Source organism: Neurospora tetraspora (genome assembly GCF_033439725.1).
Source record: "Neurospora tetraspora strain CBS 560.94 chromosome Unknown B0H65scaffold_3, whole genome shotgun sequence".
NCBI lineage: Eukaryota > Fungi > Ascomycota > Sordariomycetes > Sordariales > Sordariaceae > Neurospora > Neurospora tetraspora.
Genome location: NW_026944385.1, coordinates 1,831,717 through 1,847,157, shown reverse-complemented (window position 1 = coordinate 1,847,157; position 15,441 = coordinate 1,831,717). Strand labels below are relative to the sequence as shown.

Genomic DNA, 15,441 nt, shown 5'->3' with positions numbered 1-15,441 from the left:
TATCTCTTCGTGCAACAACTGACAAACAGGAGACACCAAGAATGCAATCAATAAGTGAAAGATCAAGGAGTGTAGGTATATTATTCATTCGGTGGGCGTAAGTCAAAAAATTACAGGAAGTAGTCAAAAAGATGAGAGTGTAAAAAAAAAGAAGCAAAAAAATTGCCCGCCCGTCTCCGGGATCGAACGAACCGCTTCTACTAGGGAAGCAGACAGCCAGGAGAAGCTAGCTAGGCATCTGACGACTGAACTACCGTCCCCGCGGTGGTCTGGTGACAGTACCTGCCAAACACAGACCTTAAGTACTGCCGTGGGTAGCTATCAGACTTCCATGATCTTGGCTTCCCCAGTATAGAAACGGAAGGAGCCTGGAGCCAGAGCCTGTCCATACCTCCCGTCTCTACCCGGACATACCATTCACTTCATGTCGGGCGTTGTGAATCACCGATACGGTCACCTTTCCCTGAAACCCGACATGACAGCACTGGCTTCACGAAGGTACGGATCTTCCTGCCTTCTTTTGTACTTGGTGACAAATATCACTTTCGGAATCGACGAAATAATGGTCGACTTCAAAACACCGCCTGGACAACGATTGTGCACCTTGAAATCCTACTTTACCTTCGAAATCCTCTCATTCCCTCTCCTCGAGCAAAGAAGGTACCTGGTTTCATCTGCACCCGTGGGGATGAAGACGGTTACTTAGGTTGAGCAGTCGTCAACCAGCCAGCAAACCTCATTTTCACGGGTAGAGGTACCTATGTACTTTACAGCAACTCAGTACCTTACCCATGGTTTGCAATTCCCTTAAGCAACCTCCAGCACTTCGACTCTCCAAGTTTCCTTACCTACCTCTACTGTCCGCTCGCTCTTTCCCATTGCTCTCCATCGCTCCTTCGTTTATACCCACCCTCCGACCGCCAGTCCAGGTGGGGAAGGGGCGACCCGACGATCTGACATTAGTTGCGTCCGAGTCCCGATTGGACTGATCCAACCTTCGCCCTCCATACCTAGCTCTGGTCCCTTCTCTTGGACGGCAGATAGTAGACCGGCAGCAGCAGCAGCGATGAGCTACTCTACCCTACCTACCTTATGTAGCCAGACAGACAGACGCGATGAAGGACGGGTTGAATTGAAAGAGAAAGAAAAAGGAAGTTTAAAAGAAAAAAAAGAATAAAGGAAAAGAGTAGGTATTTTGTCGCCATGTAGGTAGACGAGGCTTGGAGCGAGGAATTCATAGGTCCAGACGACTCGTAAATAATAATGTGAACTCTTCGACTACTTTGTCGTCGTATCATCAAAGGCATCTTGCCCCGGAATAGCTAAGATCTCCATATCATTCTGGCAGACACTCGCGCAAATGAATCAATACTTTCCTTTTCTGACTTCTCATGGCATTGAAGCTACAGATCCCATCCATCGCCCATTTCATTGTAAAATCCACTCGTCAGATGATTTGCTGGCATCTCCTCGCATCTGCCCTCGTGCATTATCGATAAAGTAACCATATGAAAGAGGAAGCATTGCGACGAAACTGAATGCCAATGCATTAACGCTACGCAGTGACCCATAATGATGATGATGATGATGATGATGATGATAGTAAATGATATCATGGCCAAACCGAAGAAAGATAGGTAGAGCCCATGATAAAAGTAGAAGAAAAAAAAAAAATCAGGACGTATCCGTAACCTCCGGCCTTGCAACGTTTTATCTCTCAAATAATGTACCAGAAAACAGCCGTTTCTCCTTTCCTGTAAGTAGTAAAATGATTCATTACACCGTGCACATCCAAAATGCCCCTCCCTCCGCGCGCGTACGCGTCATTAATCCGCGGTCAGGTCATATCCTTGTCTCTTGCTCGTTCTCTTTCTCCTTCTTGACCTCCACTGTCTCCTGTTGAGCAGCTGTGGGCTTCTCCTCCTCCTCCTCCTCTGGAGCGGCCGGTGTTGTTTCCGCGGCTACCATGCGGATCTCGTTGCTCATAGGCTCATTAACCGTATCATCTTCCTCCGAAATTCTCTTGCTGCTTTCCTTCTCCATCGTCGTCTCCATAACCACGACCTTTTCCTGCTGTTGATCCTTCTCCCATGGCACCGGGCCGAGCATACCGGCGCCGGCAAGACCATCAACATCACCGTCGACGGGCGGGCGCAACATCTCGGAAGACCTGACAGAAAGAGAGGAAGCGTCGTCAGAAAGGGGAGAGCGAAGTACACTGCCACTGGCGGCGCTGGCTCCATCGCCTCCTCCAACCGGCCTAGGTCCTCGCGGTGGCGTCATGCGTCCGGGCGAAAATGGAGCGCTCTGCACACTCGAGGGTCGGGATCGGCGCTGCATCTGTCTATGGGATCCATTATGAGGGGAGTGAGAATAAGACGACCGGGCCCTCGACCTCGACCGCTCCCTTTCGCGTTCCCGATCCATCGGCATACCGCCCAAGTCCATCCCCTCAATTCCCGGAACTCCAAGGAATTGGCTCTCGCCCCTCATGCTGACGCGTGCCGCGCCCGGTGGAGTGCTGATGTCGCTATAGATAACATCTCCGCCAACGGTTGTAGATGATCGGATCCCGGCAGCGGCACTAACAGCGTAGGGCGATTCGTCAAAGGACAGCTTGCGTTCCACGGGGTTTGGTGGCGATGGCGTGGAAAACGAAGCGGTGGAGGAATGCTGGGATTTTCGGAATAGATTCGCCTTTGACCTAGCTGCTTCTGCGGCAGCTGCTTCGTCGAAACCATAGTCGGACATCTGGAACGGGTCATTTCGATCTTCTTTTTTGTGCACCTTTTTCCGGCGAAGGTGTAGGAGATATGCTACTATAATGGTGGTTGCCGCGACGAAACCGCTACAATTCATTGTCAGTATTCGAGGTCTGGCGGGTGGCATGTCGTTCCAACTAGTGTTTATTTTTGGTGTTTCCATTTCGGGCAATTGTCAGGGGTGGTGGCGGCGCCTTGAAAGGACATCGACCGGGGGATGCGACGGGTTAGGTTGAAGGAAGAATACGAGGAAATTGCAAACACTCACAGCACACTGCCAATTATCGCCCAGGTAACATTTGAGGTTGCCTCTGCTGGCTTCTCGCAGAGGTTCACGCCCGGCTGTGGCGAACAATTGGGATCAGTACTGCGTTTTTGTGTCGCAGAGGCAAGAGATGCCCGGATATGGTGGATTGCGTCGAAAGCGGCGCGCTTGAAGGTCGTAGACGACGGCGACGATGATGATGGGAATGAAGACCGACTCGACATGGGAAGAGGATCTTGTCGTCGCGACATGGCGGCCATTATCGGTGGTGATGGGCGACTTTGAGCTTGTGAAGATATTAAATGTTGTTGAACCTCGAGATGCAGCCCCCAGTTGGTGCTCGCTCCCCTTGTTGTATTTTTTTTTACGTTTCCAACAATATATCTTCTCCGCGACACCAAAATGCCGATCGCTTTGCTGGGTTTGGACTCCTTTTTTTTTTTGCAACGTGCAGTTGCACAGCAACGGACTCGATCGCCGATGCGTAAGGTAGGTAGAAAACGAATGGATGATTACCAACTCTAGGGTTGTGGTGGAGGAGGAGGAGGGTTGTTGGAGGCGGTGATCCCGTTTGGTGGTTCGCTTAGCGCGCCCGCCGTCAGTTGGTTTGAGGTTTTGCTGAGGTGTCGATGTACCTGATCAACGGGCGTCCAAATCAACGATAGTGTAAGATGTTGTCCAGAAAGAAAATGTCTCTTTGGCAGCGAAATGGAATTGGCCAGGCCCCGTTGTCTGATCAGGTTGTCTTTCGTATTTTTCCCTCCCTTCTTTCTCAATCCCACCGTTTCACGATTGATGTGGTGCTCGTAAGATTCGATGCCGGGAAAAGCGCCGAGCGGCAGGTTCCACTGGCTGGACACTGGCTGGTCGTTCGGCGGGCAGTTCTGTCAGTACCCGCGTCTAGAATTACCTCTAGCGAATTTAGTGAGTTGCGTCCGCTATCCGTCGTGCTGCTCCCTGGAATTCCGCTTCCTCTCTTTCAATTCCTTCGACAAGGCCGCCCGGGGTGGTGATGCAGAAAAGCCGCAGCGAGTGAAAATGGAGGACTGGTGGGCGGGAGAAATGAGGAAGAAGAGAAGGACAACGCAAAAGCACCATGGACCCAGCAAAAAGATAAGGGGGGAATACCTGTAGCTATGTTGATCACGGAGGAAACGTGAAGAAGCTGGAAAAGGAAAAGAAAAGAAACCTGAATCGCCAGAGAGCCAAGAAGTGGAAAAGTGGATGACGTTACGCAGCGCCGAGCCGGGCTCAAGCCGGGCTGTTCCTCCCGCCCACCGTCGAATTATGGCAGTTCGTTCTGGGCTTTCTGTGTGGCCCCTGTTTTTATGCTTTGACTGCCTGGCTCCATTACAGTCACAAGCTCCAGGTTTCTTGCTCCAACTGCTCCAGCTGCTCCAGCACAAACAGCTCCAGTGCCGTGGACCGTCCAGCGTGGAGGTGGTGCAGCGGCCAGCGGGACGGTGCCATGGTGCTTGTGTTTCGTCTTGCGAGTGCCGTTGTGTCTTTGGCTGCTGCCGATTGTATCACCCTTCATTGGAAGGGATAAGGAGGGGATGATCGCCAACACGCAGGAGCCAAGACGTGATTGGCGAAACAAGCGTATGTCCCTGGCAGTTTCCGTTTGTCTGTTCCTGGCACAGCACGTCCATGCCCACGCCCATCGCCCACGCCCATCGCCCACGCCCGGATACAGGGCAAGTGGGAAATGCACGGCAGATGCCTTTACACTAGAGGAAAGCAGAGACGAGACTTGTACACACAGGGGCAGCTGTCAGGGGACATGGATGCTTGGCGTGCTTCATAAAGGTCTTTGCGGCTTGTTCTGTGCTGCCACACCATCTCAAATTCTCAACGGTCACCGTCCTCAATCTTCATTCCTTCAACACCAATCTCAACTCCCGCGTTGCACAGCAGCACACTTAACGCCGCAACATAGCATGTTACTCGGGCGCATCCTGCCGTGTGGCTTCGAAACCCCCATATCCGGCGCATCGTGTTTCAATCCGAGGACCCCGAACCATGAAAAACTCGGGACCCCTTGAGGAGACAACCATGAACCAACCTGAATCTCAAAATGTTTCTCCGACGGACTCGAACGCAGGGCATGCTTGGCTGATGAGGGCCAAGCAACCTCTGCCATGCCCGTTGGACATGAACACTCGTAAATATTTCAGTGCTGGGTGGTGCTATAACCCAGATGACTATAGCGAATGAAGTCATTGTGACCCCTAGAAGCTGAACCCGCAATAGGACCGAAAAAATTCACAGTTCGCGAAACAAACAAGGACTTGTCGCTGGCGGCTTATCGCTTCCTTGTCGTCTGCTGTGGGGTCGCCCGTCTCTTGCGTAGGATGCGCGACTTTGGCGGCCGCTGGTCCCAACTGGGTTAATCGACGTCATTGCCGGATGCACGATCCGTTGCGGCTGGTCAAGGCTTCAGGCACTTGGCAGGCATTTGCACGCCCCCCTTCAGGGCGTTTTAGCCTCTTAGGTCTCATCGTAGTCCTATCCTGGCTTTGCTGGCTTCCAGGTTGCCTCCAGTGGCTTCCCGTCTCCTCCGAATCGTCCATCCCGCGCGAGTCAGGGGTGGTTGGGCCAGCGATGCGACTGTAAACTGTCAGATTCAAGGGTGGTTTTAGCCATATCATATGGAGGTTAGCGCTCCAGCCACCTAATATTACCTGATTTCTAGGCATATCTAGGTTATCCTAATACTCCTTATACCTTCTAGGTGAATCAGTTATACACACTCTTCAATTAATTAATTTTATACTATTACATTTGATAATTAATAGTTTGATTTGCGTATTTACGTTTAATACTATAATTATCAATTACAAGCAATATTCCTATGAAACTAATAACGTTAACTATATCCTTATTAAAGGAATCTACTGATAAGGCTATTACAGTTATCCTTAATACCCCTACCGATTAGCCTAACTAGTATAAAGCTCTTAAGAGACTCGCTAGTAGTAATTAGGACTTTAGTAATTAATTATTTAAGAGAAGACTTATAATTTAGAGGGTTCTACCCCCGAAATCGGAAGACTTCTTCCTTACTAAGTAAGTAAAGAACTACCTTCTAATAGTAAAGAAGGAGTTCGTTAAATTTAATAGAGGAATCCGGGTTAAAAAGGCCGTAATTATAATTATAATAATTATTACTATTATAGTTATTAATACGAATAGTACTATTACTAAAATTATTATTATTATTTTACTTTAAAAAGAAGCCGCTACCGGCGCTAACGAAAATAATAAGGAAGGAAATTTAGGAAAAGAAGACGAAGAAGACGAAGAAGAGGAAGAGGAGGATAATAAATATTATATTAAATAAAATATTAAAGAAGATATAATTATTACCCCTTTTACTAATTTAATAATTATTAGGAAAGTAGTGTATAATTAAATTAATAATATATATAATATTCGTCATAAATATTAGAAAGATTTTAATAACGCTAATACCTGAATTTATAATTAGATAAGTATTTATATTGCTATTTATTATACCGATACTTTATTTAAATAGAATAAATTTATTTGCAATTAGTTTAGAGAAATTAAGAGTTAGATTAATTATCGAGCTATCGATTAAATTGTTAAAGCTTATTGAAATTATTAAATCTTTATTAAAGAAACTACAAAGAAGCAATTTAAGGATTTCAAAAAGTGGTTATCCGATTGGGAAATTTTTATTATATATAGGAAGAGATTCGGAATTAATGAAGTAATTTCCCTTATTTTATAGTTTACCAATTTTATTAATATAGTCTGTAAATATAAGCCTATTTAGGTTAGCAACTTATAGAAATTCAATAATAAATTTAAAGAAATATTTTTAAAATATAAAGATATATCCGTTAATTTTAAAAACGTTAATATATTAGAATATATTATATTATTAATTAATTTTAAAAAGGTTATACTTTATAACATTTAAGGTATTGGCTGCTTTAGTTTGTAAGAATTTGTATTTAATAAAGAGAACGCTCTTAATTTTAATTATAAAAAGAACTAGAAAATAAATATAAAAACAAATACGGCGTAGATAAATAAAGGATTCTTTACGGCTGAAAAAGAGAGGAGGCGTTATGCCGCTTTGTAAGGTTTACGAGCGAAGCCTTTATTTAATAATACGCTACTAATATTTAATATTTAAAATTGAAGATAATTTTAAATAGAAATTAAGCGGCCCTATTTAGAAATTTATTAATAAGAACTTTAAGAAGTATTCCGAGATTAGTAAAGAGGTTGAGAAGGTTAAGAATTAAATGCGGGATTATTTTATTATTTCTATATAAATTACTATTTCGAAAAATTCAAAGAGATAAGAAATTAATATTTATAATTTAATATTTTTCGTTAAATAAAGTATTTTTAATATGAATAGCGGTAAGAATAATGTTTATTTATTTAAGAACTTTATAATCTTCGATTCCGGAGCTTCTATTTATATTTCTAATAAAATTAATCGTTTTTCTTCGTTTTAAGTAACGTCCTTAAAAGATTGTATTTAAGTTAGTGAATTTTAAATACTTACTAAAGGTTTTAAGATTATTAACGTAGAAATATAGGGAGAGAAGGGAATTTTGAGGCTATAGTTAAAAGAGGTAGCCTTCTACTTTAATTTTATTATAAATTTTATATTATTACGCCTATTTTGAAAGTAAGGTTTTTATTAGGATTATAAACCTTTTAGTAGTAATATCCATTAGTTAAATGGTTTATTCTTTTATTTCATTTAAGAAATCTATTATTAAATAGTTTTCGAATATTTACTCCTCTACGTTAATTGTACTACTTTTTTTATTCGTTAAAATTGCTTTAATTCCTTTACTGGCCGTTGCGTATATAAGATGTCCGCTAAATTTTAATATAAACGATTCGGTTATTATAATTTTTAAATCCTTAAATATTTTTATAACGTTGAGGGCGCTAGATTTAAAGAGCCTGCTATTTATTAATACGATGCGTATAGTATTTTAAAGATTAAATAATAAATTAAACGAAAATTACGAAATAGGAGATTTAGCCCAGGAGAGCATTTTGCTGTTAATTTCTTCGAATATAAAATAGAGAGAGGTAGCTTTAATTATATTATATTTATTATTTATCGATAGATTGGATTCGTTTGGGATATTTATATAGCGAATTAAATAGTTGAGGCTATCGTTGAAGCATTCCTTTCGGTTATCGATATAATTAATTACTAATATAACGTTAAGGTTAAATATATTAAGTACGATAATAAATTTAATACCTAATACGCTAGGGATAAATTAATTATACGTTTTATTATTTTCGAACCTTTAATATTTAATGTTCAAATTTAAAACGGCGGTACTAAATATTTAGGGGGTATAATTAAAGAAAAGGCGCGTATAATAATAAATAGCGCTAAATTTCCTTATAATTTCTAGCTTTAAATTGTTTTAATTTTAGTTTACTCTATTAACTGATTGCTTAAGTTATTTTATAATTGGAAGTTACTATACGAGCGGTTTTATACTTTCGTAATTTATTGTAAGGGGGTATAAACCGAGCTTTATAAGCCTAATTTCAATTATTTACGTATTTATAGTTATAAAATATACATAATAATAGGTATTATATAGAAAAAAGAGTAATAGTGTAAGAAGCTTTAATTAAAAGCTTAGATCGGATTCTTTATTAGTTACGCTATTTCCTTTACTTATTAAGTTTAGAACCCGTAGACTAATTGTATCGTCTATACTTATAATGTATTCTTTAACGAAAATTTAATTTATTTAAAGAACCTTAATAATATTAAAGAAGGATTAGAGCTAATTAATAACGAGATTACTAATTTTTTAACCGAATTAATTAACTTCTTTAATTATGTTTATAATATTTCGAACCCTTTAATAAGATTTAAAATATAAAAGATAACGATTTTACCCCTCTCTTACCATTATTCCTCGATAACGAACTTTAAAAAGATAATAATAAAATTATTTTAAAATTAATAGAATCTACCGTTTAAAGTAAAATATTTATCAACTTTATAATTAATTACTTTATTCTATTAAATATATTACTAATTATTCTTATTACTAACTTTATAATACATTTTCTAGAATTTATTTCCTTCCCAACCTTTGAATTATAAGAAGCCGTATTTAATATTAGAAGATTTATTTAATTAATTAGATAGTGGTAACGTAAAATAATTACGAAAGTAGAAATTAACTGCCTAATTTTTAAAGGTAGTAAATTAGATTCTATTAAACGTTAAGACCTTCCTTTAATCCTAAAGACTTACCGCGATTTCGTATATTATAATTTAAATAATTTGTTTAAGTAAGTAGAGGAAGTATATTTCGACAATTATAAAGAGATAAGATTATAGGTTAAGATTAACGAAGACGTTCCTCGTATTAAAGGTTTTTAGATCTTCGATTATATATAAGTATATATATATAAATTAAATAAATATAATTGGTTGTTAAAAGTGAAGGCTCGCTTTATAATTAGAAGAAATTAGTAGTATAATTATGGTAACGAGACGTATACCTCTACGTAAATTAATTATTTATTTTAATTAATTATTGCTTACGCCGCCAAATTTAATTTCGAATTTATTCAATACAATATAGTAAACGCCTTTATTAATATTTATTTCGACGAGGAGATTTATATCTATATACTTTCTAATTATTAAAAGTATAGTATTATTTTTATAATTTTTAAAGCCCTTTATAATCTCCGACGAATTCTTCTATTATAGTAACGAAAATTTAATAAGACTTTCGAAAACCTACGGTTTAAACTATTATTCGAAGACCTGTATATTTTTAAATATAGTAGCATTCTCATTTTCTATTACGTTAATAACAATATTTTCGCCTTTAATAAATTATAGTATAATAAAATTACCCGGATTATGAAGAACTTAAAAAAAAAGTATAAGTTTACTAGTAATAATAACCTTTAATAGTTTTTGGGTATCGAAATTATTCCAAACCAAAAAGTAAATTATATATAATTATTTTAATAAGAATATATTTATAAAATTACTAAAGTAATTAAAAATCCCTATATTTTCGCCTTTATTCCAATAAATAACGAAGAGCTTATATTTTATAATAGCGTAGCCTCTTTCAATAAAATCGGGGAAAATTAAATCGTTATTGATTTTATAATATACGCCGCTATAATTACTTAATTTAATATTATTTTCGCTATTAGCCGACTAGTTCATCACAGTTATAATTCCAGTCTTTAATACTGTAAAGTTATTAATAAAGTTTTTTATTATCTTTAATACTATTTTAATCTCTCCTTCTATTACGGTAAGTTAACGAAATTCGAAATCGCTTTAAATGTATTATACGCCGATAATTCTTTAAATTGAAAAAATTCGTACAAATTTATAATTAAGTTCTTTAGTACTTTGGTTTATTAGGGTACAATTAAATAAAAGATAGTATTTACTTTAATAATAAAAATAGAATTATTCTCGATTTTAAATGTTATGAAGGAAGCTATCGTTATTATACGTTTATATAAGGAGATTCATATTCCCGTTAATAAAAATATACCCGTGATTAATTATAATAATATATAAATAATCTATATATTAATTATTGAGATAGTAAAGCTAATAACTAAATTAAAGTACGTCGGTATCTATTATTATTAATTAAAGTAAGAGATTATGGAGGGAAGGATTGAAGTTAAATATTTAGAGACGAAGAAGATATTAGCCGATAGATTGACGAAGGTTCTAGGATAATTAAATTATAAGAAATTTTAGTAATTAATAGGAATAACGAATATATTAATTCGTAAAGATATAGGGATGGATAAGGAGATTCCGGATAATATTCTAGATGATATTCACAATTTAGTTAGAAAAATTAACGTACTAAAAGAAAGACTTTGTAAATAGCTTCACTTTTACCCTATTTAGAAGGTCTGTAAGTGAGGGGGTGTATCAAATTCAAGGGTAGTTTTAGCTATACTATATAGAAGTTAGCGCTCCAGCTACCTAATATTGCTTGATTTCTAAGCATATCTGGGTTACCCTATAATACCTTTATAATTTTTAATATTTTGTTTAGTATTTAGTATTTTAGGGGTATATATATATAAATCTTTTTATTTATATAAATGTTAATAAAGGTACTAATAGCGTTATATTACATAAGTTCGAGGTTAAAGCGTATAATTATAGCGATGAGGGTATAGAAGAATTAGCTGGTAAATATAGAAGTATACGTTTCTTACTTTACTTCCTTCTTTTATTGGTTTTTATATACGACGAGACGTATTTTGATTTTGTTAAGTTTAGTGTTTTTAAAAAATTTATACGTGTATACCTATATATAATTAAGTAGTTATTTCTCTTTAATTTCAAGTTTATTCTTATTAATTTTTATTTAAGTCTTTATTTCTTTATAGTTATTAAAATGGATTTATTTTGCTTTTTTAAAGAGGTCCTTAAAGAGGTAGTAGTTAAGAGATTTATAGTTTTTTTAGTAGCAGTAATAGTTTTTAACGGTAGATGGTTTAGAGTTATAGAAATAAGAAAGTCGAATTCTTTTTGGGTGATGATTTTATCTTTTTAGGAAAAGCGTTATAATTTTGCTTTTGTAATTACTTTATTATAATATTTGGCCGTAGGTTAGTATAGTTTTTTTTATATTAAATATAACCTTTTATAGTTTGAAATTGTAGTAGATTTTATCCTTTGTACATTTATTAAAATAAAAGTTTGTAAGAAAGGACGTGGGTAGTAGTATATTAGGAGGAGTAGGGTAGTTTTTATTGAGGATAAAGTTGAAGGATATTTTATTAGCGGGGGAGTTCGAATTCTTCAATTAGAGTATTAAAGAGTCGTAGTCAGTCTTTCCTTTTTAAGAGGTTTAGTCTAATTTTAATAATAAATTTGGGAGGTCGTATATTTAGGCGTCCTCGAAATCGATTCAATTATTTACGAAGTTTAGTATTTTTAACGCTAGTTAGGATTGGTTGTATTAGTGGAATAGTATTGTGAATTCGTTAGAGGTAATTTATAGAAATTGTATTTCCTTTAGTACTTCCCTAAAGAAAAGGGTATCTTTATTAAATAATATATTACGAGTACTAATAATTATATTTATAATTGAATTTTATATACGGTAGATTAAAGCGGTTATATAGTTAATAAAGTATTTTATTTAGGCTTTGGGGTTTATCTTTTAACGTTTTTACTCCTTCTTTTAAATAATAATAATTATTATATATATTTTATAAGGCCTCCGAAATGTTAGAACGTAGGTCCTTAGTCAACGTCAACGCCAAAATCCATTTCGACGACGGCATCGTATTCAATACGTCCGATTACCCCCTCCTACAATAACACATCTCGCGCGCGACGAAAGCGCAAATAGTAATAATATTAAAAATATTCGTAGTAATCTATCGAATAGCCAATACGCGCCCAAAAACTCTGCCGCACCTTACTTAATAATAATAATAACGCCTACGTAATAATAATATAACGCCCGGCTATTAATAAAATAATAAAAGATAAAATAAATTAATATATATTACTTCTTATTAAAAAAACTAGCCTCTCTAAAATTACCGACGAATAAAAAGCGTAAGCAATACACTATTTCGCGACCGCTATAAAAATCCTAAGGAAATTTAAACTTCGTAAGATCCGCGCCAATTTAACCGAAATTAAAACTAAAATTACAATAATAATAATAACGAATACGCCCCCTATAGGTAAATTTATTTAGGCCGCTAACGCTAATAATTCGAAATATAGCAACTTCAATCCCGCTACGCTCAGCCCCAAAGGAATATAAAAAGTAATCCCTAACCGAATCGAATAAATCCTAATCGCAAACAATAAATATTTACTAACCAATTTAATAATTCAATCCCCCGAATAAATCCTAAAAGGTATTAATAAAAATAAACAAATAAAAGCGAAAGTAATTACGAAATTATAGAATAATAACTTCGTTATAACTTTTAAATCCGATGGAAGCGGCTAAGCGTAATATTTAAAATATTAAATCTAAATCGAAACTATATTCGGAAAGGGGGCTATACTCTTATTCTATATAATTACTATCCTAATTAAAAAAATACTTTAAAAATTCTACAACAAAGTCTCTAAAGAAAATTTCCTTAAAGAGGCCAATCGTATTAATAATATCCCTATCCTCTAAATTAAAATATATTATTGGCGCTCTAATTCTAAAAGAAGTACCCTCCTCCTAAAAATAATTATTATAGCCGAAACTAATAAAATTATACGGGATTCCTCCTTTTGGCGCAATAACATTTATAAATATAAATTATTCGAATTAATAGTAGTTTTATAATAATATTTCAATTACTACAAATTCGGACATTTATTTAAATATTATAAGAAAGACCCTATTTACGAAAAATATAGTAAAAGGGTATACGCTAAAATTAAAATTAAAGCCTAAAAGGCTAATTACCCTTCTAATACCAACCCGGCGCTTATCCGTTATATCCCTTATTAAAAAGATAGGTATATAATATATTCGAAAGAATATCTTCAGAAATATACAGCGGCCGGAAAAGCCTCTATTATATTTACCAACCGCCTTAGAGAATTTGCTCTACACTAACGGCGTAAAGAAACTACTATAAAATTTATAAATAAAATAAATTTAATTAGAATTACATTAATCTATAAACTTGATATTCCCCCCCCTCTAATTTAAATAATTACCTTTTCCTCCCCCCCTTCCCTTCTTCCCCCCCCTATTAATATTATTCCCCTCTTTATTACCCCTATTATTATCCTCTCTATTACCGCCCCTATGCCTACTAATCCGATATTATACCCGCCTTCGTATTCGCTACTATTAAAAAAAAACGTTCTAAATTAAAGAATATACTTTTAAAATGTAGAATTAAAAAGGTCGAAATCTAATTATAAACGAACTAAAATCTCGCAAAAAGTAATTATAGCCGAAGTAAGGCAATAACGCCTTTTAGCTGAACCTGGCAAAATAATTTCCTTCTCTCTCTCCTAGGCCGATCTAGGTTAAGTAGTATAATTATTAGCTCTTAAATTAGAATTTAAATTATAAATTTTAAAACCCTTTTATAAAATATAGGCAAATTTTATAACTAATATAAAATTGCATTCGAATAGTATAAATACTATAATATTATAGTAATATAAGAATTTAAATAGAATTTAAATAATTATAAACTATATAACCCTAATACGCTTCGGTATTAGGTAATAAATAATTTAAATTATAGACGAATAGTAATATATATTAATCAACGCTTTTTATAAGGGGAATAAGAAAGCGAAAACGGGAAGGATTGGGTAAAAATATATATTAAAAGAAAAATAGGAATTATAATTTAGTTAATTTATTTATTAATTTAAAACTCTATACCCGAATATAAATAGTATATACTACTTAATGAAATAATGGCGTATTCGAAGGGATACGAAATAATAATCGGAAATATAAATTTATATTACACTTATTAAAATAAATATAGGAAGAATAGTAATAGTAACAATATACTTTTAGCAATAGCGAGGCAGCGTAGCCTCTAATTAATAATATTTTAGAATATTCCAACCTAATTAAAGAATAAAATAAGAAACGAATTAAATAGTATAATCCATTATATATAAATTAATAGTAATATAGCTGCGGAATATTTCTTTTTTAATAATACTCCCTTAATCGGTTCGGATTATAACCCCTAAATAATATATATAAAAGTAAAAAGATTATAGCGTATAATTAGCGTGTTAGAAGAAAGATATAATTAGAACTTTATAAACCTAATAATTATAAAAGATATAATTACTAGAATTATTACTATCCTCCCTTAACCTACTATAACCGAGGCCGTAAAATCCGCCTTCGATACTCTTATAAATTAATTTAAATAAATTACTATAATATCTATCATAAAAGAAAAACTTAATATCGGCCGTTAAGCCAATTAATATAATTACTATATTAAAAATACTACTTAGGAGGCTCACTACCATATCTAATATTAGAAGGCGTTTCGTACGCTACTCCAGCGTTAAAAAATAGAGGCCGCCTTTAAATAGAAATAAAACGCTATAGAATATTCTTAACGTAAAAAATAAAAATAAATAGTTTCCAACGCTTTATAAAAATTAAAATTATTATAAAGAATTAAATAATAGGCGCGGCTACAAAATTACGTCCCCGCCGATACCCTTAAAATACCCAATTTTTAAATAAATAAGTCCGATAATATTTTATTACCTATATTAATAAAATAGAAATCCTAATAATAAAGTTCTTCCTTAAGGCCAATATACCTACGTATTACCTTTTAAAATAGAATACCTTCCGTCCTAATGAATTAAAAATTAATAATATAATTTTTATAAATAAT

The 15,441-nt window shown here is 35.1% G+C and overlaps 2 protein-coding genes across 2 annotated transcripts; both read right to left on the bottom strand.

Moving 5' to 3' along the window:
* Positions 1-1,354: 1,354 nt before the first annotated feature.
* On the bottom strand, positions 1,355-1,729 carry B0H65DRAFT_156034 (uncharacterized protein). The gene has a single exon (XM_062821160.1). The coding sequence runs from the start codon at positions 1,614-1,616 to the stop codon at positions 1,404-1,406; it is 213 nt and encodes a 70-aa protein (XP_062682882.1). The 5' UTR covers positions 1,617-1,729; the 3' UTR covers positions 1,355-1,403.
* On the bottom strand, positions 1,730-3,636 carry B0H65DRAFT_156033 (uncharacterized protein). The gene is made up of 2 exons (XM_062821159.1): positions 3,031-3,636; positions 1,730-2,848 (listed from the first exon to the last, which is right to left on the bottom strand). Exons 1-2 carry the CDS (start codon positions 3,285-3,287, stop codon positions 1,843-1,845), a joined length of 1,263 nt encoding a protein of 420 aa, XP_062682881.1. The 5' UTR covers positions 3,288-3,636; the 3' UTR covers positions 1,730-1,842.
* Positions 3,637-15,441: the final 11,805 nt, after the last annotated feature.